At 61.4% G+C, this 23368-nt stretch overlaps 2 protein-coding genes across 8 annotated transcripts; both read right to left on the bottom strand.

Moving 5' to 3' along the window:
* Positions 1 to 7258: 7258 nt before the first annotated feature.
* STMN4 (stathmin 4) lies at positions 7259 to 13381 on the bottom strand. 6 transcript variants are annotated; one of them, XM_075497214.1, is made up of 6 exons: positions 13250 to 13381; positions 10252 to 10302; positions 9689 to 9784; positions 8783 to 8991; positions 8399 to 8590; positions 7259 to 7898 (listed from the first exon to the last, which is right to left on the bottom strand). In XM_075497214.1, exons 1-6 carry the CDS (start codon positions 13293 to 13295, stop codon positions 7752 to 7754), a joined length of 741 nt encoding a protein of 246 aa, XP_075353329.1. In that variant the 5' UTR covers positions 13296 to 13381; the 3' UTR covers positions 7259 to 7751. The 6 variants fall into 6 exon arrangements, with proteins under 6 accessions (XP_075353329.1, XP_075353330.1, XP_075353333.1 ...); XM_075497215.1 differs by having other exon boundaries at positions 7259 to 7895; XM_075497218.1 differs by having other exon boundaries at positions 7259 to 7448.
* Positions 13382 to 18245: 4864 nt separating this feature from the next.
* Positions 18246 to 23082, bottom strand: TRIM35 (tripartite motif containing 35). 2 transcript variants are annotated; one of them, XM_075497616.1, is made up of 7 exons: positions 22923 to 23082; positions 21875 to 22325; positions 20715 to 20846; positions 20105 to 20335; positions 19908 to 19930; positions 19301 to 19422; positions 18246 to 18968 (listed from the first exon to the last, which is right to left on the bottom strand). In XM_075497616.1, the coding sequence occupies exons 1-7, from the start codon at positions 23003 to 23005 to the stop codon at positions 18403 to 18405; spliced, it is 1608 nt and encodes a 535-aa protein (XP_075353731.1). In that variant the 5' UTR covers positions 23006 to 23082; the 3' UTR covers positions 18246 to 18402. The 2 variants fall into 2 exon arrangements, with proteins under 2 accessions (XP_075353731.1, XP_075353732.1); XM_075497617.1 differs by having other exon boundaries at positions 20715 to 20810.
* Between the last annotated feature and the right edge of the window lie 286 nt (positions 23083 to 23368).

Raw genomic sequence — 23368 nt, 5'->3', positions numbered from 1 at the left:
TAGCCCTAAGGAAAGCCAGGAGAGCCAGCGTGCATCGCCCAGGGATGGTGTCATGGGCAAACGAGGAGGAAGGTCTGCAGTGGCCCTCGCCTTCTCTGGCGCAGATTGTGTTACACACGTGGACATCAGCTAGCTGCGATAATAATACTCCAAATTAAAAGATTTAAAAATAAAAAACGCAGAAGGTTTTCCCTTTTCCATTCCATTTTCACCTGTCCGTCCTTTCTCCAGCAGAGAACTTCTGATGAATTTTCTATCCACGCTCAAAGTGGTCTGCAGGAATCATCAGACATGATTTTTAAGTCTTTTTTTACTGCCTTACTCCAGATAAAGAAGATTCGTTGTTGCTGTCTTTTAATTTTCCATTTGTAGCTGCAGCGAGAGACCCTCCTTTTTTCCTGACTTTGCCTCCTCGCAGGATCAAGAGACGGAGGCTGGGACTTGGCCTCAGCCCTGATTGTGTTTGATGATGAACATTTAATTAGATTACCTTTTTCCTGTTTCATGTGTGCAGATGAGTTCAAAGAAGGTTCAGCGAAGGAGAAAGGCAGATGTATTAGAGACAAAACACCGTCCCTCCCAACTTCTTGTCTCCTGCTTGATGCTCTGCTGGCTCCCTGATGGTTTCTGTAGCTTTTACGCTGTTCCGGACAATATTTTGATTGGAACCTCGTTTTTCATGGGCAACTCAAGTGGAGAAGTTACCTTCCAAGCGTCCTACAAACGAATATCACCAAGATAACAAAACAACATTATTTGTCTGTCCCTCTGCTAGGTTGGCCTTGGTAATCTTCCTTGGGGGGTATTCCCAAGACATATCCGATGGTGTTTGGGAGTTGCAATGGGCCAGTCTACGCTGCTGTTGGACCATCACTTGCCATGAACATCTGGGCACTACCAGCAGTGGGAGGAGAGCTTGCTTGCCTGGCGGCACGCGCATCTCGGATAAAACACCATTCCTTCAGGATCCGACCTTCCCTCTTTGAACTGCAGGCGTTCAAATGGCCATGAATTCCACTGGTTAAGCAATACCCTACTAAGAGACTAATAAACCACTTGAATAAGCAACAACCTAATTAACTAACGATCACGTTATCATTATTGATCTATGATCTGATTTTGCACATTATTAAACACAACGATAAAGGTATCACTCTTAAACCATACGAATTACACCCTACTACTGCTGAATTACAGTTTTACTATCCTTCCCTCCCCACAGCTCTTCATACCAGGGTGCAAGTGTCTCCCTTTTTACCCTCTTGCACTGAATCTTTTGGACATAGCCCTGATGAAGAGTCCAGCGAGTTGTCCAAGGGCATCCCATGCAGTTGGGTACCCAGATCAGCATCACCACCGTCTGTAGGCACCCATGCTCCGACCACCAAAAGATCCCATCCTTCTGTGTTCCTTACCTGGTTTCATAACTTATCCCTCTTTTTTTTTTCTATTTCTACCTTAGCACCTCTTTTTTCTCAGCCTAATCTGCCCCTAATTACTTTTTTTCTCCCTATTGGTCCCAATTCTGCTACATCCATACTCAAATTTGTTATATCTGATGTCATGATTGGAGCAATCTTGGCCTTCTAGGGCATTACTGATGTGGTTGCCTGTACACAGGTGGCTTTGCAAGACTGCACCCCAAAGCTCCCCTACGGTTACGGGGTTCATATTGGACACATGCTGGGTGCCTTTTACACTCTCTAAGATGAATCTCTCTGCTTCAGACCTGGCTCCTCCACCTTGCCCAAACAGCTTCGCACGCACAGGTAGTCTGCACGCTGGAGGAGCAGACAAAATACTGTGGTTTTCATACTGTTTTGGAGTTCACACGGCATCCTTGCCCTTGAATAGTTTTAATCGCTCCCCCGGTTCCCCGCAGAAGCCCCAGCTAGTTATGACACCCAATGCTCCAACCGCACCCCTTGCCCACCAGTGCCAGCTTCCCGTGAATGAACGGCTGGTACCTTGCCCAAATTTATGATTTCTGAGAAACCAGCGTGAGGCTACGGACTGGAGGAAGGACATCAAACGGCAGAACTGTCCCTGCACAATGTCGCTGCTGTTGATGACGCACGAGCCGAGAAAAGCTCCCGGAGTCCGGCGGTGGGTTGATGGCAGGAAGATTCATCTCTTCGCTTGGAGTCCTGGAGGCACTTCCAGGGTGCTGCTTCTGTACCTGCTTTGATCTGTTATGTGTCGCTTTGCAGAGGTGGACACTTGTGTCCCCCATGCAGGTCAGCAACCGTGCAGCACTTGTCATGTCTGCTCTGAAGGACACCCAGGCATCCTCTGATGTTCAGGAGGTGCACAGGTCTTGCTTGGGGTGGGATTTAGGGATGGGATTGCATCTGACTTTCCAAACAGGAGAGGTGGGATCAGGTGCAGAAGGTTTGTCCAGATCTCAGCCTTCAGGTTCTGGCACGTGCCATGAAGTGTCTCCTTGGGAGGTTCCTTGAAGGCACCAAACCTTTGCTTTGTGCTTTCCCCTTGTATGTCCTGGCTGTGCCCACAGGATGGTGCCTCCGGAGAGGCTCTGCCATGTAGTCAAGGACCTGGTCTCCATCACCTCCTCTCTGGTGTTTGGTTCAGGATGTCCAGGTGCGAGCATCTGAGCTCCAACCTCTCACCCAGGTGTGGGTGTCTTCTGCCGTTTGAGACTCGTGGGCTATCAGAGGCTGGCACATGGGATGGGCAGAGGTGACATGGGACCCACAGGACACAGGGCCCTTGGGAACCAGGTGGGTAACTCTGGGGGCATCTCAAATGGCTCTGCGTGGTGAGATGAAGGTATTTGGTATCCCAGCAGGCTAAGGGCAGCCTGATTCTCATCACTGCAAGCCCCAAATCCAGCCAGAGGATGCCTGAGTTCGTCCCAGGGAGAAGAATTGGGGCCAGCATCTGCAAAAGCAGCTCTGCTGCAGAAAGGGGAGGTTAAGCCTGGACTCCTGGCTGCTCGTGCCCCATAGCTTATAGCAGATGGGACATGGGGATACCTCCCCTGCCTCTCTCCCTGTATGGGGCTGACAACCCTGCTGGCTTCCCCTGGAAGAAGGTGATGGTCCTGGTCCAGGCATCTGCTGGGTACCAGGCTTTGGGCACGACACAGCGGTGCGGCTAAGCAAGAAACTAAATACACCCCATGAAATGGCCCCGTACACTCGGTCCTGCACTGGGGGAGGAAAGCGTGTGTGACTCCTCCCAGGACAGGGCTCCCGCCTGCGAGCCTGGCTCCTTCTTCTGCTCTTCCCTTTCACACTCACATTAACCCCTGCCTCGTTAGTTTGGCTGACCCCATTACAGTGCTGTCTAAAGTGATGCGGGGCAAGAAATCGTATTGACAGAGCCTCATCGAGTGCAGCCACGAGGCAGACGCCCTGCCGGGTCCCGTGCGTTGCTGCACTAACCAGACAGCCCTGCAGACCCCTGCGCACGTGGACGTGCAATGTTCCTGCTGCGGAGCAGCGGCTGGCTCTGTGTGTGTCTTGCTGGGGGAGCAGCTACGTGACCCGGCGTTGTTTTGGCTCACAGCTACCCAAGGCAGAGGAAGGTCTGAGAACAATTTCCATCTGATGTGTTAGGTCAATGCAAGTATTTCCATCTTGTGTGATAATCAGGATTCAATGTATTTACTGAAGATGGAGAAGGTTTATGAGGGCCACCAGCCCGTGCTCCCACAGGTCTCCAGTCCCACGGCTGGGAAAGGCATCTGAACTGAGATGGGAAAAAATGAAGGAAAGGGCTCCTGGAGTGATGGTCATCAAAAAAACCTTGGTGAGGGGTCCATGACCAGAGGGCTGGATCTTCAAACACCTTGGGGTGAGGAGAAAGAGCCAGGGAGGGAGAAGAACAGGGAAGTTAAACATTAGCTATTCTAAGACGCAACACTAGAAACACTGGAAAGGAGATTAAAACTTGATCAGTTTACGGAGGGGATTATCTGAGGTGGACCACTGTGGTGGGCAAAAAGCTGGATGAAGGAAGAAGATCCAGCTCACCTCTCCCTTTAGCCTAAGCCATCATCATCTCTCCACCTTGACAGCAATGGGAGAAAAACGAGCCTCTGAACCCTTGCTGGAGCCCTGACGATGTTCATTAGGATTCGGGCCATGGAGCAGGATGATCTGAGATGCAGGTGGTTATGGGTGGGGTGGGTTTCTGCTCCAGGTGCCTGGAAAGAGTCGAGAGTTTTTAGGATGTGCATCCTGACACCATCTGCATCACACTTTGCCTGGTTTTGACTCACCCTGATCCTCTTTGGACCGCCTCCTCCAAACAGCTGCCTCCTGACGGTGTTGGTGCCATCAGCTGTGCCCCCATGATCATCTTCTTACCCTGGTGCCCCATTTTCCCCCCTGACACCCACTGGCTTGTCCCCAGGGAGAGCTGTGCTCTCTTGGCTCTGCTCCCCGTTTCTCTGCTACCCTCCTCAAAGCTTCTGGGTGCTTTTTAAGGCTCTTTGGAGGAAGGTCTTTTAGTCTCTCCCTGTTTTCTTCATCCTCAGCCCAGCTTAGGTGCCCTTTTCCATTGTGTCATGGTTCCTGCATCCCTTCGTGCCCATCAACGCACATGGTGTTGTGGACTATGGCACAGAGTCCTAGGGCAGAACAATATATTTCATTATTCTTTGTTTATTCAAATACAATATACCTAACAGACCAGTATTTTATTTGCTGCAAGTTTACTCAGCTCCTACAAGTCTGCTGATGGTCAGCCTCAAGACTCCCATTGCCGTCGTCTGTACTAGATGCATGCATCTTGCCTTCTTCTTGAGCCTGTGGCTTCTCCTCCCTTCTTGGGTGCAAAAAGCTCTTCTGCTCTCCCCGGGTCCTCTCCCACATGGCTTTTGGGGGTTGCTAACTCACATCCCACCAGTTCGTATGACCGTGGTGGACTCTGCCACCTCCACAGTGACTCCATGTCCTTGTTTGCATGGTCCCTTTTGATATGGCCCCTTTGCTGTTGCACCTGAGTGTGATGGAAACCCCTGAGCATGGCTGCTGTGTTCACAGGGAGGTCTGAATCCCCTCCTGGGATTTGTCTTAAAGTTGACACCAAATCCCACACCCTTGGGACCACCAGCTCCTTGGTTGGACACCCATCTTCCAAGGCTTCTCAGGTTCAGGGAGGACCTCCTTAGCCCAGATCGGAGAGGACCAGGTCAGGGAAGACCTCCTTGGCCCAGGAGGAACGGACTCTTGGCCACTCTGGGAGGCTGGTCCTAAATTTTGGTGCCATCACCTCTCTCGGGCTCATCAAAGATGGGAGAGGAATTGTACCACGTTCTCCTTAGGGTTGGAGAAGAAGAAACCATTCGGCTCCTCTCCTGGCACTGAGGACACGACGTTTTCCTTTTGTCTACTCCATGCATAGACCAATGGGTCATCTGGCCTCGGCGTAGACCTTGGAATGTGTCCAGCTACCTCCATGCTTCCCCACCGTGCTGGCCAACTCCTCTTCATCTCCCAGCACACGGCTGAAATTTGGCTCCAGCTCCCTGCTCTGGGTCTGGGGTGGGAGAGCATCACCTCTGCGTGCCCCAGGGGTGCACAGGGTGAGCCCGGGTTGCACGGCTGGGTGCAAGGGGTTGATAGTGCTGGGGGGCCGAAGGACCCCAAATTCGCTGCAGTCCCACCAGGCTGGGGTTGTTTGGGGTGTCGGGGTAAAATAGACCCATCTCCCTGACGCACATGCTGCCTCCCACCCTAATTTCCGCCCCCCCAGTCCCTTTCCCCTTCCCAGTGTAAGTGACACTGGGATGCCCCCCCCCCCCCCAAAAAAAAAAAACAAACCACACACAAGACACTGCACAGATCATGAGAAAACAAAAGAAATGCCAAGGCGGTTTATTTACAACCGTTGTATACAAAAAAAGGACAGCTCGTGCCACGGTTAGAACAGCCCCCTCCGTCTCCTTCGCCCGCTGCCCTCTCCCGTGCTCCCCTCCCCGGGCTGGTCCCCCCGGGGCTCCGGGGTCCAGGCGAGCATCTCGCGGCACAAGAAAAGACACGGTTCCCTCCAGACCCAAATCAGAGCTTGGAAAGCTTGTCTGGCCATAGTGGAGATCAAACCCTCTGTTAGCATCAGGGTTGGAGGCTGATGGGGTGCCAGGGCATCGCGGCACTGGGACCACTGCCTGCTGGTAACTGGGAGAGGAGGGGACATTCCCACCCCTGCGGCAGAAAGCAGGCTCTCCACCTTCTCCTGCTCCTCGCTGCAAGCTCTCTGCTTCGCTCACCCTCCCTGGAGGCAAAGATCACCCAGGGGATTGCCCAGCAGCTCCCACAAAGCACCTCCTGGGCTGGTCACAAGCCGTTGGTGGGGTCCCAGACTGGCCTTCCTCCTGCCCTGGTGTCACCAGGAGGTGCCATTGCCGTCCCCAGGGACTCCCTATGGCTGTTGTCTTCTCCTGCTCTCCAGAGAGCCATCTCCATCCCACCTCTGGCTCTCCAGCCTGGGCTCCCCTGGCTCCTCTTTCCCTCTTGTTTTTCCCCGTCCCTTCCATCACGGTTTCCGCAGCCTGTTTTTCTCTCCTGCTTTCACTCTCCATGGGGGTCACCTCCCTTTTCAGATAACCACCTCTAAAAGCTGATGGCTTTCCAGCTGCTCTACAGCAGAAAAGGGGATTTCACCCAAGAGTTCCCGCAAAGATGATTCTCAGGAGGTTCTTTCTTACAAAAAAACCCCAGCTCTTTGGGAAGTCATGGCACTTTTCAATTTCACCCTTGAAAAGGATCATCAGCATCTGCTACAGCCGGATAAAGCCTTTGGAGCAAGCGACTTTCACTCTCTGACCACGTCCAATGCGGGGGTCTCTTCTCTCCCTTCCGCAAAATGGTTCTGTAAGGTCTATGGGCAAATAACGCCCGCTTCGGGCAAGAGGCCCTGAGTCCAGGCAGGAAAAAAGGAGGGAGGGACACCAAGAGATGCCGCTGCCCATCGATGGGGTGGGATGGAGGAGAAGAAGGAAGCCGGAGGGATGCCCACCTGCCCGCCCTGCCTGCCCAGCACCAAATTAAAGTCACACACGACGCACATTCCCCCCCCCTCTTCCCTCCCCACCCGCTCCGTCCCCCCCCGGCTTTTCCCTGGGGGGGCCACCTCCTCCGCTTCACCAGCCCTCAGCTGTCTCCTCTGGACCTGGTTGACGGGTGGCTCGTGAGACCCACCAAGGAGGTGGGCATCCCAAAGCCAGCACCCTCCCGCCCACCCTCCCTCCTTTCTCCTCCCTCCCCACCCTCCCCGAAACGAATAGGATGGCTTCACTGGTCAACTCTTTACATTCACGAACAAAGAAAGCAGAGGAACGTCCACCCTTCCACCATCCGACCTTGCGCTGCGGCAGCCTCTGCCACCTCCCCGGAGCTGTCAGTCCAACCATCGCCTCTTTACCTGGAGGCTTCTTCCTTGAGCTCCTTGTTTTTCCTCACTTCTTCCGCGTGTTTGTCCTGTGGGAGGGAGGTAGGAGGGAAGGGGGGGGACACACGCATTAGCTGGACGGACTTCAGGGTCCCCACGGGCGGGCCAGCAGCTTCGGAGGGGTTCGAAGGCACGAGGGCGTTCGCAAGGTTCATCCCCAGAGGGACACCACCGATGGGTCAACAGCGTCCTCTCCTCCCCTGGGGTGTTTTAAGGACTGTGGAGGCACTCAGGGACAGATTGTCCTCGCCCTCTAGCTAGGAGGTAGACGTCAACCAGACGGGATGGACCGTGAGCCCCAAGGAGATGGGGTTAGCTCGGATTGTCCTTCATTATCTCGTGCTCTCTGCCTCTGACCCAAGGCTAGCTGAGGCGTTTGGAGAAGGGCACTGGGCGAGCTCCTTGCAGAAGGGATGTTTTGGAGGGAGCTGGAGGTGGTGAGGGTGGGACCTTCCGTGCTGAGGTTGGGAACAGACCTGCTTCGGGGAGAGAGAAGAGGTCTGCACAGGCTGGCAGGGTGGAAGCATCTCCTAGCATGGCAGCGTGGACCCCTCCAGCTCCACCGGGGAGCTGACGGCTCCACGGCCTCTGGGGAAGGGACCAGGGGAAGATCTGCCACCTGGGAGGTGGAAAGATTGCCAGCGGTGGGTCAAGGCCATCACGGTGGGACGTGGGGAAAGCAAAGGCTTTGCATGTCTGTGGATGAGACGTGGGTCCCGGCTCTCCACCCACCAACCGCTCGTGAGCCTACGGACCCATTAGGCTCAGTGGGTCCCCAGGTAGGACCCCCCCACCCCGGGTGGGACGTTGCGGTTGGGTATTGCTGCACAGTGGGAGGCGAAGAGGGGTCCCCCCCTTTGGTGGTGTCCCCAGGGGGTAATGCCACCCCAAGAGCCATGGAGGGTGCCCGGGTGCCCTGTGACACCCTCCTGGACCGGCGTCCCAGAGCATCCCCCCTCCTTCCTCGCCAGGCTCTCACCTTCTCCTGCAAGCGCTCCAGCATGGCTGCTAAATGGGCCTCGCGGTTCTCCTTGTTGGACTCCATCTTCTGCGCCAGCTTCTCTTTGGCCATTTTGATGAAGTTGTTGTTTTCCTCGATGGCCTTCTGGATGACCTCCCGCTCGTGCTCCCGCTTCTCCGCCAGATGCTTCAGCAGCTCAGCCTCCTGGTACTGCGTGGGCAAAGCGGATGCGATGGCCGTGTGGGCCATGGGTTCCTTACCCTCCCGGCCAAAACCATCCCCTCCAAACTCGACAACGTCCCCGAAGGTGGGTGTGCCTTGCTGAGCACCCCAAGTGCAAGGTCGCGTGTCCCCACGGCGCGTCCCCACGCTGCAGTGCCGTGCACGAGCTGCTGGACCTACCTTCCTCCTCTCCTCTGCCGCCTCCAGCTTCTTCTGGATCTCCTCCAGGGACGGGTCACGCCGCCGGGGCAGGGAGGCATTGAACTCGGGGATGCCGTCGAACGACGGGGGCTTCAGGATGACCTCGAAGGACTGCCCCGAGGTCCGCTTGTTGAGCTCGATGACTTCCATGTCGGAGATGACGCACCAGGTGAGGTCTACCGTGTCTGCTGGGAGAGGGGCACGGGCTGACTGCTGGTGCGGACGCATCCCACCCCTTCGGGCAAACCACCCCAGGGTCCCACACCTGCAGCCCACCCACGTGCCACCGCCTTCACCGATCTCCACTGGTTTCACCCAAATCCCTGCACCGCGATTGAACCCCTGCGGTTCAGCCCCAGTGTCATGGGTTGGGGTACGGACTCCAAGACACCCATCAAGGGGGTTGAGCTGGGAATATTTGGGCGAGCTGAGGGGCTGGGCATCCCCCCCGAGGGAGAGGTGAGCAAGCAGGGTCGTGTTCAGCCCTGCTTTGAGGACTGGGAACGGGACCATGAAGCTCCTTTCCAGCTGCGGATCCCCCCACAGCTAGCCAGGAGGAGCCCCCCAAGGCTGGGCACCCCCCTCCGCCACCACTGTCACCTCTGGACCCGCTGACATGAATCAGTCTGAATCACCCAGCACCGTCTGCCTAAAAATACCGAGCCCACGCCCGGCGCTTCGTGCAGCGGAGCCACGGCAGAGGGGGGCTGCCCAAGCCCCCCAAACCTCAGCCTGGCCCCCTGCTTCCAGCCGGTGCCAGCAAACTGTGGAGCCACCTCTCTCGGTTTGAGGGTCACCCCACTCATCCTAAGGGGGGTCTGCAGCCCCCCCGCAGCTCCCACTGCTCATGCACCCCTCAGCCGTGGGCGGGCAGCAGGCTCCTACCTTCATAGGTGTATGCTGGCTTGTTCAGGGGGTCCGAGAGGAAACAGGAGCAAAAGAGGGAGACGAGAGGCAGCTCCTTCATCTTCTCTTTGTAAGCTGGGAAGAGATGGTGGGACTGGGGTCAGAGGGGTGGGGGGGTCCTGCCAGGCAGCCGGGGCAGGGGCTGCCACGTGCCAGGGAAGGGCCGGGACGCGGACGGCGGCTGGCACCGAAGTTTGCCCAGATATTGCAAACAGGGTGATTTGGGCGGGGGAAGCAAGGTATGCAAAGGGGAAACTGAGGCACGTAGAGGTGGGGTGCTTTACTCACGGCCACGTGGGTTATGTCTGTCCCGGTGTGTTAACCCCACGCACGACCCCTTCCCTGCCACCACCGGGATGCTGTGAGCGTCCCAGGGCAGGGGGTAGCCCAGGGCAGAGCCATCCCCAAGGCGGTTTGGATGGGGCCCCACTCAAACTAGGGGTGCCCCGGCGTGGGGGGGTAGACGCCAGGGTTGTGTTCAAGGGGTTGGGTGAGCCACGCTGTCCCCCGTCCCCACGCGCAGCCCCGTGACGGTGCCGTACCAGCCAGAGTCATGGCGTGACAATCCTTGGGCGTCTGCAGCAAGAGCGTTCCTGGGGGAGGAAAGAGCCGGGATCAGTGTGGGGCGTCCCGGGGGCTGGGGGCACCATCCAGCCCTGCCCACCCACGCCTGCCCATTGCCGGGTGTCCTGGGGCTGAGGGCATGGCCCAGCCCTGCCCGTCCCCTGCCGCGGCCTCGTGCGCGCGCCGGGGATGCTGCGGCGGGCGCGCGCTGGGGACACGGGGTGGGCACGCACCGGTGCGGTGTGATGGCCGTGCACGGGCGAGGCGGGCACGCAGCGGTGTGGCGTGAGGGGCAGTGCTGGTGCGGCGGGCGCACGGCTGCGATGTGACGGGTACGTGCCGTTGGGGTGGGCACACGCTGGTGTGATGTGGGGGACACGCAACTGGTGTGACGGGCACCCACTGGGACGACGGCAGCAGCCGGTGGGGTGCGTCTGGCACCCACAGCCCTTCCCTGCGCTGGGCTGCCCAGCACCCGCGCAACCCACACGTGTGCACGCGTGTGCTGGGAGCAGCGTGCACACACGCACACGCATGCACACGCATGCACACGCGTGCACACCCTTCACGGACCCGCTGCCACCCCCGCTCGTGTCTAGAGAGCCCCAGTCCTCAGCTCGCCGCTTGCCAGACCACACGCAGAAGGGCTGACGCACTGGGACCCTCTCCCATATCCCACTGGGACCCTCTCCGGGGGTCCCCGTGGCTGTGGGTCAGGCGTGGGGGCATCCCCGGGACCCCCCACCCATCCCCGGGGTGCAGAGCCCCTGGGTGAGCGCAGGACCTGGCGTGGGGCGGCAACACCCAGAGACTCATTAAAAGCCAGCTAAGCCGGGGCCACCCCCCTTTCCCAGGGTTTCCGGGGGACACAAATGGGGTGTCGGTGGCATCAGAGGGGTTTCCCGGTGGAAATGCCCTTCCCGGCTGTGCCAAAGTGGGGGCCGAGTTTGGTTTTTGGAATTATTCACAGCTTTTGTTTCTAAGGGGAAAAAATAAAATAGGGACTCTTAAATCCTTGCAGCCCCCCCCAGGGAAGGGGCAAACCCCCTCCGTGGGCACCCCAGAGCCGTCAGGGCACTGCCAGCTCCCACAGCCGCACACACCCCGACCCAGCCCAACCTGGGGGGTCCTGAGAAACCCCGACCCCTCGTCCCCCATCCTGCCGGGATCTGGCACAGGGATCACACAAATAACCTGCCCGCAGCTGCCGGAGCGGGGGGGAACAGGGACAAAATGTGGGGACGCCCTGCTGGGGACACCTTCCCTGGAGATGCTCCCCTCTTTTAGGTGACCTCCGGAGCCAGGGCTGGTGGGGTTTGGGGGTTGCCCAGGGCTGTTCCCCCACCAAGGGCTTTCCTCCTTGCCTAGCCGAAGGGGTTTGCCCTGGGTGGCTCTCGCCAAGCGCGGTGCCGAGGCAGGGTGGGGATGCTCTGGTGGCTCGTGTGCCGACACGGGGCTGTGCCGGGAGCTCTGACAGCCCGGCTGGAAGCATATGCCTTCCTCATGCATCCCCGCTCCCTGCGTTACCACCCCAAATCCTCATTTTCCCCGAGATTGCGGGGGGGGCCTGGATGCATTGGATGCTACTGAAGCCCTTCTCCCAGCCCTCGTTCGTGCCCTGGCTCGACAAAATGCAGAGCTCGCCCATCAGACCCAAAACGGGGACGAGGATGGGGTCCATCCCCAGGGATGCTGCCGGCTGGGGGGGGGGTGGGGGGTGGGCTGCCAGCCCCACTCCTCCTCGCTGGATGAAGATGCCATGCAAGGTGTTTGGAGGCTCCTCCAAGAGGGAAACCCCTCCCTGCTGAGCTCCCTTCCCTCTCTGCTTCCCAGCCCCGCTGCCCCCCCCCCCGAGCAGCACCAAGGGGAGTGGGGTGTGGTTGGGGCTCTGCTGCTGCTGGCACCCCCAGACTGCAACCTGGCTCAAACCCCCAGCACGGAGGCTGCGGGAGCGATCCCGCTCCCGGCGAGGAGCACATGGCAGAGGGGGGGCCCGATCCGACCCCAAAGGGTTGCAACCCGCTTTCACACCCTGATCGCCGCTGTAGATGCCCTGAGACGGTGGGGAACCCCCCCCCCCCATCTCCCATCCCCTTCCCTGCAAGAAGCACCCAGCGATGGAGGGAGAGGATGGAGGAGCGGAGGGGGCTCTCCGCTCCCTCCCTTGAAGCTTGCGAAGCCAGGGATGCTTCCCCCCCCACCTCCAGGGGAGAGGGAGGATGGCAGCCGCCTCCTCCCTCCCTCCCCCTCGCTTTCCCCCCTCCCTGGAATAAATATTTCAGCGCCTGCTGAGAGCAGGTCACCTCCGCCAGCATCCTGCCTCCATCAATAATTCAGCCTGGCCCTGCCCTCCGGGCTGGGGGGGGGGGGGGGCTCCGCACCCCTGCACCCACATTTTGGGGGGCTCCAGGTCAGGAGACGCACACACCCCCTCCCCCCCCGGGGTCCAGAGGATGCTGGGGTGCGGGGCCCCCGGGGATGCTGGGGGTGCGGGGCCCCCGGGGATGCTGGGGCGAGGCGGGGCGGAGGCTGCTGAGCCCCATCCCTGCACGCCCCTCACCGTGGGCGTGGGCTGCCCCCCGCCCCCGCCCGGCAGGGCAGGATGGGGCCCGCCGCGGTGCGGAACGAGGGAGGTAGAAGGGGGCGCGGGGAGGGTCTCCAGCAGCCCGAGCTCGGCTGTCGAGATGGGGGGGGGGGGACGACGGACAGCACCCCAAAAGGGGTTGGGGGCGCGGGGGTGAGCTGCGGGGCTGCACCGGCACGGCGGGGAGGATGCTGGAGGGATGGGGAGGGGGACAAAGGGGGGGGGGGCGGCCAGAGAGCGACATCCAGGACCCCCCGAAAAAATCCCCCCCCCTCCCCAACCCCTCCCCAAAAACTTTTCAGCTTCCAAAAAACACCCCCCCCCCCCCCCATCATCATCATCATCATCATCATCATCATCACCCAAGGCAACCCCCCCCCCCCGGCACTCACCCCACCGCCGGCGCTTGGGCTGCCTCTCCGCGCTCTCCGGGCTCATTTAACGCGGGCGCGGGGGTCTGCGCGGAACATCCCACCCGGGGGCCCCGGGCCCCCATGACATCACCTCCCCGAACGGCGATTGGCGCAACGGCTCCGCCGCCGCTGATTGGCCCGAAGCCTGTACGAACCGGGTACCAGCCCGGTGACATCACGCCGAGCAGCTATTTTCGGGCTGGGCCTTGGGGGGGGGGGGACCACAAAAAACCAAGAAAACCACGTTAGAAAAAGGGAAAAAATACGATAAAAGGCGGGGGGGGGGGGAGGTGGGGAGAGGTGAAGGGGGGGGAGGGGCTGGATTCGGCCCCAAAAGGGGGTTTTGGGGGGGTTCGGGGGGGGGGGATGGATTGAAAGGGCTGAGCGCATGGTGGAAAGCGAGCTTCGGCGCTCTGCTGGAGCAGGACAAAGCTGGAGGGTGACAAAGTGACAAAGAAGGGGACTTGGAGGGTTTAATAGGGCCCTGGTGGCATCTCCAATGGGGCCAAACTGTCCCACTGCGCTCCCCTAAACCCCACGCCGGCAGGGGCTGTGGGGTGTCCTCTCCACGCCGGGGAGCAATGGGGTGTCCCCTCCCTCCTCCCAGGGCCGGGATGTGGCACAAGCCCGGCGTGACCCGTTCCCAGCCCCAGAGGCACGTTGAGGACTCGTTGTCCTCCTCAAACTGGGCAACGGGAGCTGGGAGAGGCCGAGTCCCAGATCCCGAAACTATTTTGGTGCGATGCCGCCGTGGCTGCCGGGGCGAGCGGAGGTCCCCGGGGAGCCCCAGCAGAGCTAGGACGTCTCTTAGGGCTGTGCCCTTCCCACAAACTGACTCTCCTTCCCCCAGACCTGCTTCGCTCTGGCCTATTTATCGCCGATGGCTCCGTCTGACGGTGATCGCAAGCCCGGCACCTCCGGGGAACCGTGCGGGTATATTTAGGCACCGGTCTCCTCCGTTACGCAATGAGCATCAGGGCGGCTGTGGGGAGGTGGTTCCCCCTGGAAAACGAATGTAGGGTGGCTTTGCAAAGCCCACGGCCTCAGGACACGGGGGAGGACAAGGTGACCCAGCTGGAAATGGGGGTGACATCGCCTGCGTGACACCGCGGCTCAGCCATTGAGCTCACGGTGGGGCGTCTGTAAGGCATCCCGCCGAAACTCAATGGCTCGTCACTTCCCTCTGAAAGGGTCCTCTCATGCTCGGGCGATGAGCGAGCTCCACGCCCGAGCCCTCCCCGGCCCGGCAGGGTTCGGGTGCCCACGCGGGCGTGGGGGCCGTGGGTAGGATGCCCGTGGGACACGCGAGGAGCTGCAGAGGGAACGGAGCACAGCCCTGAGACGGAGGGGCCAAGGGGAGGAAAGAGTTGAGACGCAGCGGCCAACCGGGGGACAAACAGCCATTGTGGGGACCCACGTGGCTGCGGGACGGTCCCTGCGGCAGCTGGCACCGGGCTGCGTGGCACCCCATGGAGGGGGGGGGGTGTGTGCAGGGAGCTCTGCTCAAATGCTCCTTTGAGCTGCCCGTGGTCCAGGCTCAGGGCACAAACCCCTCCCTGTCACCCGTGTCGATGGCCACAGTTTAGCTGCATGGCTGGCTGGGCTTGCTGGAGCCGGGGGAGCCGCTGGGAGCCCGGGGGGGGTCACGTCTGGAGGTGCCTTCTTGTCCCCCAGCTCCACAGGACCAGCATTTGGGGGGACGGAGCTCGGTTTCAGCTCCCGGAGCCGCTGTGTAAGGCTGTGGCCCTGGGGACACTCGGTGGCCACCATCCCTAAGGGCTGTCGCCCTCCACCCTGCAAAGCCTCCTGGCTGCTCCAACGCTGGGAACTGTTTTTCTCCAGCAGCGTGTGCTGGTCGAAACTAAACGAGGCACGAAGAAAGGAGGCCAAGGAGATTTGGGTCCACCCAGGGCGATGGCCACCCCTTTCCCATTCACACCGTCCCCACCAAACCCTCCTTGGGGGTCAGCCTGGCGTGGGACCATCTCCAGCACAGGGGAGGGCAGGAGGTGGCTGGAGGAGAGCTTGGCCGTGGAGCCAGGCTGACGCTGGGGAGGAAAGAGCCCCGGCAGCGAGAGGAGGCCACGGGAGGCGAAGGGTTTCCCTCTTCCCGGGGCTTAGGGAAAGTTGCTCGGCATCCCAGCGCCAGCATCCACACCCTTCCCGGGCATGGGCCGATGGGGTGGGAGAGACGGCGGAAACCTTTCGCCGTGGGCACACAGCGCGTGGGACCCAGCCGCAGCTTGTGGTCCATCTGGGCCGGAGCAGCGGGACAGCCGCGGGGGAAGGTCCCTGTGTCCCGGGGTGCCCCTCGGCCAAAAGCAGGCATCCAGGGGAGGCCCTAAGGAGGGGGTGAGCGTGTACGGCGTCTCCTCGGGGCCCTTTCCCATCCTCCAGCCATGCTCGGAGGGGGCTGGAAGTGGGCTCTGGGCATCACCCCCCGCCCTGGATTCCTCTCCCAGGACATCTCCAGCCTCCCCTCCAAAGGTCCAGTAGCCACAGATCCTTCAAGCAGAAGACCCACAGGTTTGGACCCTCCTCGTTCTGGAGGATTCCTGGCCCTGGGAAGAGCAGCCGGCAGATCCCGGCCATGGCTGCCAGGGCACGGGCTTAGCCCCAGCCCGCTGGGGACCCGGGGGCAGGATGCGGCCCCAGGACGGTGCCTCCTCCGGGGTGCCCGAGGGCCGTGCACACCCCGGGAAACCTCCGGGGGTGGGGGTGGTGGGGGGGTCCCCCCACTTGTCCCCCCACCCCTCCGGGATGCACCGTGCCCCGGCGCTGGCTGGTACCCGGGGTGAGGGAGGGCTGGGGAGGGGGCGGGGAAAAGGTGCTGTCCTCCTTCGGATTGGGCAGAAATTACATCATCGCCAGGCTGCGAGCCAATGGGAGAGCCGCCTGCTTCTCCGAAATATCGCCCGTCCCTATAAATGGGGGGATGCTGGGGGGGGGGGGGGGGTGTCAGTGCGGCTTGATGGGGTGGGGGGGGCTTCACTGCAGCAACCCCAGCCCTCCCCCGGATGGATTCACCCCCCCCTTCCCCACCCAGATAGCGGGGAGCCCCACTCGCACCCCACGCCCACCCGTGAAGCAGCGGTGCCCACCCGCCCCTCGCAGGGGAGCAGCACCGGGGCGGAGGGGGAGCGGGATCCCGGGCACCCCGCGGGCTGGAGCGGGGCCCGCGGCTCCCCGGCCTCGGCGTGAGCAGCCCAAAATGCTGCTATAATAATAATAATAATAATAATAATAATAATAATAATAATAATAATAATAATAATAAATCAGATCCTTCTGATTGCTGCAAGGAGGCAGGTTTGAGCTCGGAAAAGGTCCTGCAAGTAACCGGTGTGTCCCAGGCAGGATCTCAGGCGCTGGGGAAGGATGCGATGGCTGCAGAGGAGGGCCCCACGCAAAACCCGCCTGCCCCTTACCGCAGCGTTCCCCAAATTCATCCTCCGACGTCGGAGGTGCGAGCAAATGTTCAGTCCCGGGGAGACGTCACCCATGGCTGCAGGCTGGGTGCTGTCCCGCGGGCCAGCTCCGGAGGAGAGGTCTGCGTCGGTGGGAAGAACAGCTTCGCTGCCTTGATTTCTGCTTAAAGCCATTTCTCTGCCTCCGTGGGAATGAAATTAAGCTCAGGGGAAGATGCAGGTAGCATTTATTACACTAAAAAACGCAGAGTCTTAGGGAGCCAACCAGTTCATTAAGTCATATTGTTTCCTGCAAACCCATTTTTCACCAAATGATTCGGAAAAAAAAGTCAAAATGTTTCAGTTTCGCCATCCGAAGCGATGCCTCATTTCACCCTTTATTGCCATTTTTACGCCAGGCACCTGCTCTGGCACTGGCAGGCGCGGGAGGGAAATGCTCCCTTTGGACCTCACAAAGAGAAACGCCTCATCCTGCTCCAGCCCCGGCAACTCAAAGAGCTTCCCCGGCTTTTTATTGTTCCCACATAATGCCTTGCTTGTGCCTAGATTGGCCGCAGGATGCCCAAATTTCCAGGCACTGCCAGCTTTTTTTTGGGGGGGGTGACGGGCAGCGTGGGGATACGACGCAGGGAAGGAGACGGGATGCTTACGCCGATTTTCCTCCTTTCCCCGTATCCAGGGATGCTCGGTTGGAAACAGATAACACCAACCGACGTAAGGAAGGCGGAGGACCCCCGGGGTCGCCCCCGCACCGCACGCCTCCGATATCTCCCTTTTGTTTTTCCGCCACCAGCTCTCGTTCCTAAGGAGCATCCTATGCAAATGGTGAGAAACCATGGAAACCACCCGTTCATATCAGCATCCCTGCCAGCGAGGTCCTGGCCGGCCGGGCCGCGCCAGGCGGCGAGGGCAGCACGGGCAGCACGGCCCACCAGGCACCCTCCCTTTCCCCAGGACATCACCTTTAAGCCCTAAGCGCTCACCAGGATGGAGGAGAAAAAAAAAGCCTTTTTGGCAGGATTAATATCGGGCCAGACGCAGCAGGGGGTTGCAGAGGGTGGTTTTTGTCTCCCTCCCATCCCACCCCTGAGCCTCCTCCACCTCCAAACGCCAACCGCGTGTTATCACCTGACTCCCGGCGCTGGGGATTTACAGAAAAGCCCCTCAGAGGGGTAAAGTCAGGGGGAGAAGGGTGGGAGGAGATGGGTTGTTACTCTCAAGGATGTCCCCACTGATGGTTTTTCTTGTAGAGGGGAAAGACGCGCTTCTGCCCGCATCCAGCCAAGCCAGGTGGGCTTTTCCCGTCCCCGAGGTGCCGGGCAAGGGCCCCTGTCCCCTGCTTTACCCACAGCAGGGGGCCTTGGAGCCCTGCAAGCTGCCACGCTCGCACAAGCTTGGAAAGCCCCCAAATGGTTTAATTTACTATTAATTTACAGCCCCCGGGCAGGGAGATACCTTCTCCCTGAGACCTTCCCAGCTTTGATCTGTGATGGAGAGGGGGGAGGCAAAGAGCCGAGGCAATTTGGGCACAGAGAGGCACGGAGCCATATAGAAGAGCAGAGTGTTTATTAACGATTTAAAAAAAAAAGAGGCAGTACATATACAAATTCTTTCCCTTTTTTTCTTTTTTTTAAGGAAAGCTGAAAAAGCATCTGGAGAACCCCAAATGCAGGCAGAGGCGGTGGTGGCAGGAGATGGTGGCCACTAGACGGGGACATCTTCGTGGATGCGGACCCGTAGGGGACAGATACGGAGCTCCTGGGGCAGCGCACCCACCGGTGTGCCCCCCATGTAGAAATAGGGGAAGACGGTGCCACCAAACTTCTCGTGGAAGGTGTAGATGTGGGTCTTGCGGTCAGCGTCGTAGAAGGACAGCTCCCCTTCGTCACAGTCCAGCTCCACCCGGATCCGTCTCAGGTCACCCAGCGCTGCCTCCGAATGCGCCGTGTTGGACGCTCGGCATGTCTCGCCATCCTTCCCGGGCAGGCGGTAGATATACCAGAAGCCGGAGCGAGCATCATGGTGGAAGGTCCAGTGGGTGCCACTGCATGGCCGGGCCACCCCCACCCGCCACTTCGTGATGCCACCCAGGTCCACCTCCCAGGTGTGGAAGCCGGTGGAGAAGCCGTGGGAGCCCAGGATGCAGGGGGCTGAGGTGAAGCGCTCAGGGTTCTCCACCAGCAGCTTGTAGCCCCCATTGGTGACGCTGGTGAGGTCCTCGGACACCGAGAGCCAGCCCGCCGCGGAGTTGGGGTCGAAGCTGAAGGGGACTGTGGTGGGGACATGCGTGTTAGGAGCCTGGCTTGCTCCCGGGATGAGCTTATGGGGGGACCACAGCCCTGCAGGTATGTATCCGTCCATCCATCCTTTCCTAACCCAGCTCACCGTGGAGAAATGCACCCTCCAGGGCTTCCCTTTTGGGGTGCAAGTGCCCCAGAGCACCCTTTATGCTCTCCAACCCCCTTCCCCAGGCACATCAGCCGCAGGCACGGCTGCTCCACGCTCCTCTTCTCTTCAGCACCCACCACCCCTGGAGCTGCCTCATGCAAAGGCTGCTTTAGCCCTGGGACAACCACCCTTCGGTGGAGACCCAGCACCTCACCTACGGTGATGATGTCCAGCATCTTCTTCCACACATTGTACTGCAGCGAGCCCAGGTACTTGGCAATGTCAAGGAGCATCCCCGAGGGCACGGCCTCCGGCTCCTCGGCCGTGCAGGCGATCCTGGGGCAGGGGCAGAGGATGGAGACAGGTCAGCGATGGAGGAAGGAACCGGGCTGGGTCTCCTGGCACCCTGTGTTTTGGCAGGGGCTTCCCCACCAGCACCCCGCATCTCCCAAACCTTGCTCTCACCCAAGGAGGGTGGTGAATCACCCCAGGAGGGTCCCAGCACCAAATCCCCCCCAACGTCAGGGTTTCAATGCTTCCCCAAAGACCTGCAATGCTGCTTTGTGTCCATGCATGCCCCCCCATCCTGCCCAGAGGCACCCAGGAGTGCTGCCTGGCCTTGGGGACCCCCAGCACCTTCTTCTGCCGGAGCACCCAGACCTGGAGGGGACGCGCGGGTGTGGGAACTCGCTCGGGGCAGAGATCTCGCTCTGCAGCCAGGCAGCCGACCCCGTTCAGCCCCAGGGAGGGGATACGGGGGCTCAGCCACCCCGAGCACCCTGTGCCGTCGGGCAGGGGACGCGACGGGGACTGGGACTTACCTGCGCTTGCGGTTCTTGTGGGTCTGAAAGAGAAGGAGAGACCGGGCATGAGACCCCCACTTGTAAGGGATCACGGGGGCTTGCAAACACCCAAAGGATCACCCAGCACCCTGCTCGCACCCTGGCAGAGGCAGGAGGGTGCCACGGTGAGGGTGACACCCCGCAGGGCACGGGGCAGCACCCCGGCAGGGCTTTACCCTGAGGAAGGTGTAGTCATCCTCCTTGCGGTCCACCTGGAGCTGGCGGGCTTCGTTGAGCAGGGCCTGGCTCTCCTCCGCCAGCTGCTTCATCTTGCCCTGGATGAGGCCGTGCTTGTGCTGCATCTCCTCCCGCAGCTGGGCCACCAGCGCCTTCTCCTCGCCCCGCAGGAACTCGTGCAGCTTCTCAAACTCCCTCCTGATCTGCTCCTCCAGCCGCGCCACTTCCACCTGCCCCGCGTGGGGATGTCAGCACCTCCCTTCGGAGCCCCCCAACTCCCCTGGGCTCCCCCCGTCCTCTCCCTAAATGCTCCTCCAGAGCCCTCCGACCGGTTCCAGCACTCAGGGACTCGCTGGGCTCCCACTGGGACCACGCAGTCCTCCCAAAATCAATGTCCCTGCTGCCACGGCAGGCACAGCCCCATCACCCTGGTTCCCCATTCCCCATCCAAGTCCTTTCCTCCCCCCAGCATCGCTCTCCTCACTCAGGGGTGGAGCAGCCCAGGATGGGTGCAGCGTTCCACCCCAGAGCCAGCCGCATTCCTGCACGCGTGTGCACGCACGTGTCAGGATCAGCCCCATCGCCTCCCTGCCAGGAGGGACCACGCACCTGGTTGTGTTTGGAGATGGACTCGTAGGAGCGATGCACGGCCCCAAAATCCTTCGCCTTATCCCGCAGGGAGGTCTCCATGTTCTTCAGCTTGGCCTGCGGGGAGGAGACGCCTTCAGGACCCTCGCAAGCCTACACCCAGGGTTTCCAATGCGGAAAGACAAGAGCCCCAAAGCCAGGAGGACGAGGTTAAGCAGGATCCTTGCTCAATCCCCCCTTTCCCCTCCTGCGACCGAGGCCTGCCAGTGCTGCACGGGGTCGGCTCTGCGCGGGGCTGTGCGAACACGCCGCCCCTAAGCAGCGAGGCAGAGGAGCTTTGCTCCGTGGTGAATTCTCCCCCCTGTTTTTAAGCCCTTCTACCGATGCCCCGTCAAGTCCCTGCCTGTCCCGGTGCCGCACGCAGCCACTGCCCCGCTCCCAGGGAGGCTCAGTGCCACCGGCAGCCCGCCAAGCCTTGCAAAACAGCAGCCCGATGGCTGCCCCGCGACATTTGAAATCCAGCTCGTTCCCGCAGGCTGAGTCAGGGCAGCTGCTTTCCCAGCCAGGAAACACGGCGGGTCCTGGCGTGATGCCCAGCTGCTGGCCGGAGCCTGTCTCCTCCTCCTCCTCCTCCTCCTCCTCCCCGTGCAGCCATGGCCCGTCCTGCCCCGCGGGGCTCAGCACTGTCTCCCCATCCCGCATCCCTCCCCGGGCTGGGGGAATTGGGCAACCCCCATCCCAAACACGCTCCCAACCCCGAGGTGCTGCTGCAATAACCAGCTGCTGCAACAGCCGGCATGGCCGGATCCAGCCCAGCCCCGCAGAGGACGAATGAGTCAAGGCAACGCGGGGATCGAGCCAAACCCCTTGAAGCATCACCCCGCTCCCCTTTACCGCAGGGTAAATGGCCGTGCTCCGGGGACAGGGTGGCACGGGGTAATTATCAGGCAGGGAGAGCGTTGGGCAGCGATGTGGCAGGGGCACTCCCGCGGGGACCCACCCTCACGGCGTGGCCGCTTCATCTTTCATCCCGGCACGCCAGCGGGTGCATCCACGCCGTGCACGAGCCAAAGCCATGTGCTGGCAAGTTTGTGCCAGGGCGTGCGCGGGCTGCACCCCTCCAGATGCAGGGGTGCCTCTCCCTGCCATCAGTCCCCCCCCTTTCCTGAAGCATCCCTCACCCTGAAATCCGCCGCCGTCTCCTGCACCGGCCGCATCTTGTGCCCTTCGTGCTGCTTGGAGCTCTGGCAGACGAAGCACGCCAACTCCTTGTCCTCCAGGCAGAAGAGCTTGGCTTCCTCATGATGCAGGGGACAGAGCGTGGCCACCCGGCCCTGCCGCTGCCTTTCCTCCTTGAGGATCATCTCCACCAGGTTGTTGAGCGTGTGGTTGACGTGAAGGTCGTCGAACGAGGAGGTCTCCTTGCAGACGGGGCACACGTGGTGCCGGTGCTCCCAGGAACGACTCACGCAGCCCTTGCAGAAATTGTGGCCGCAGCAAAGCGTCACGGCTTCCTGGAAAGGCTCGTAGCAGATGGGGCACAGCAGTTCTTCCTTGAAGGTGGCCGTGGAGGACGAGGCCAAGGCCACCGAGCCGCTGCAGGTCGAGGAGCTGGCTCCCTTCTCCATGGCGCTGGGGAGAGAGGGGACGGAGGGAGGCGGGAGCGGGGCTATCCCAGAGTCCCGCTGGAAAAACAGCCCCGTTCCTGATGCAATCCCTTTCCTGCCCGTGACTCACCCCGCGGCTCCCTCCCCAGGCAGGCACTCGCCTGACTGACACGGCCCCGGGCCACTGGCAGTCGCCAAGGGCGGGCGGGCTCCGGCCGCCGCACCGGGAAGGGGCCGGGGGCGACCGGAGCCTGCGCGGGGCTTGCCCCGGTCCCCTACCCCAGTCCCGGGGCAGCCCCCCGTGCCCGGACCGCGGTGCTTTCCCCCGGTGCCCTGACCCGGACCCTCGCCCCCGGTGCCCGGACCCTCGTCCCCGGGGCAGCCCCGGTGCCCGGACCCGCACCCCCCCGCACCCCCCCGCCCAAGGTAGCCCCGGTGCCCCAACCTCGCTGCTGCTCCGGTGCCCTGACCGGAACCCCCCCTCCAGGGCTGCTCCGGTGCCCGGACCCCAGCCCACGGGGCAGCCCCGGTGCCCGGACCCCGGCGCTCCTCGGTGCCCGGGCGTAGGGGGTGCCCAGCGCCGAGCACCCGGGTCCCGAGGCGGGGGGGGGGGGGGTCCTACCTTGCCGGGGGCGGGTGGCAGCGCTTGCAGCGGCCCCTCCGCCGCGACGGGCGGTGAGGGGCGCGGGCGGGCGCCTGAAGCATCCCAGGGCCGGGGCTCGTCCGGTGCTGGCGGCGGCGAGGGCACCCGGAGGGGCGGAGCGGGGCGGGGCGGGGGCCGGGCTACAGCCGCCGGGGCGGGCCCTCGGCCGGGCACGGCCCCACGACCCCACCGGCCCCGCGCCGGAGGCTCTCCCGGCCCCCCCCCCCCCCCCCGCCCCGGGGTTCAGCCCTCCTGCTGCTGCTGGGGGCATCTTCACCGGTTCATGGTCCCCCCGACTCGCCCGGTGCTTGTCCCGTGTGGGGTGGGGGGGTTTAGGGCTCTCCTGCCCCCCTCCCCCCCGTGGGGCTGGGACCGCTGACACCCACTTGCTCGCCTCCCTCTGCGATTACAGGAGCTGGAGGTTG

Source organism: Mycteria americana, chromosome 3 (genome assembly GCF_035582795.1).
Source record: "Mycteria americana isolate JAX WOST 10 ecotype Jacksonville Zoo and Gardens chromosome 3, USCA_MyAme_1.0, whole genome shotgun sequence".
NCBI lineage: Eukaryota > Metazoa > Chordata > Aves > Ciconiiformes > Ciconiidae > Mycteria > Mycteria americana.
Note: the sequence above shows the minus strand (reverse complement) of the source record. Positions and strands in the feature narration are given on the sequence as shown.

Excerpts from the sequence above, each read along its gene's own strand:
- STMN4 (XM_075497214.1), bottom strand. The coding sequence starts at position 13,295 with ATGAGCCCGGAGAGCGCGGAGAGGCAGCCCAAGCGCCGGCGGTGGG. Across the intron at positions 8,992-9,688 it reads GCCAGCATACACCTATGAAG|CAGACACGGTAGACCTCACC; the intron begins GTAGGAGCCTGC and ends CCCCTCTCCCAG. Across the intron at positions 8,591-8,782 it reads CGGCAGAGGAGAGGAGGAAG|TACCAGGAGGCTGAGCTGCT; the intron begins GTAGGTCCAGCA and ends TTGCCCACGCAG.
- TRIM35 (XM_075497616.1), bottom strand. The coding sequence starts at position 23,005 with ATGCTTCAGGCGCCCGCCCGCGCCCCTCACCGCCCGTCGCGGCGGAGG. Across the intron at positions 20,847-21,874 it reads AGACGGCGGCGGATTTCAGG|GCTTGCGAGGGTCCTGAAGG; the intron begins GTGAGGGATGCT and ends CCCTGGGTGTAG. Across the intron at positions 18,969-19,300 it reads GCTGGACATCATCACCGTAG|TCCCCTTCAGCTTCGACCCC; the intron begins GTGAGGTGCTGG and ends TCCCCACCACAG.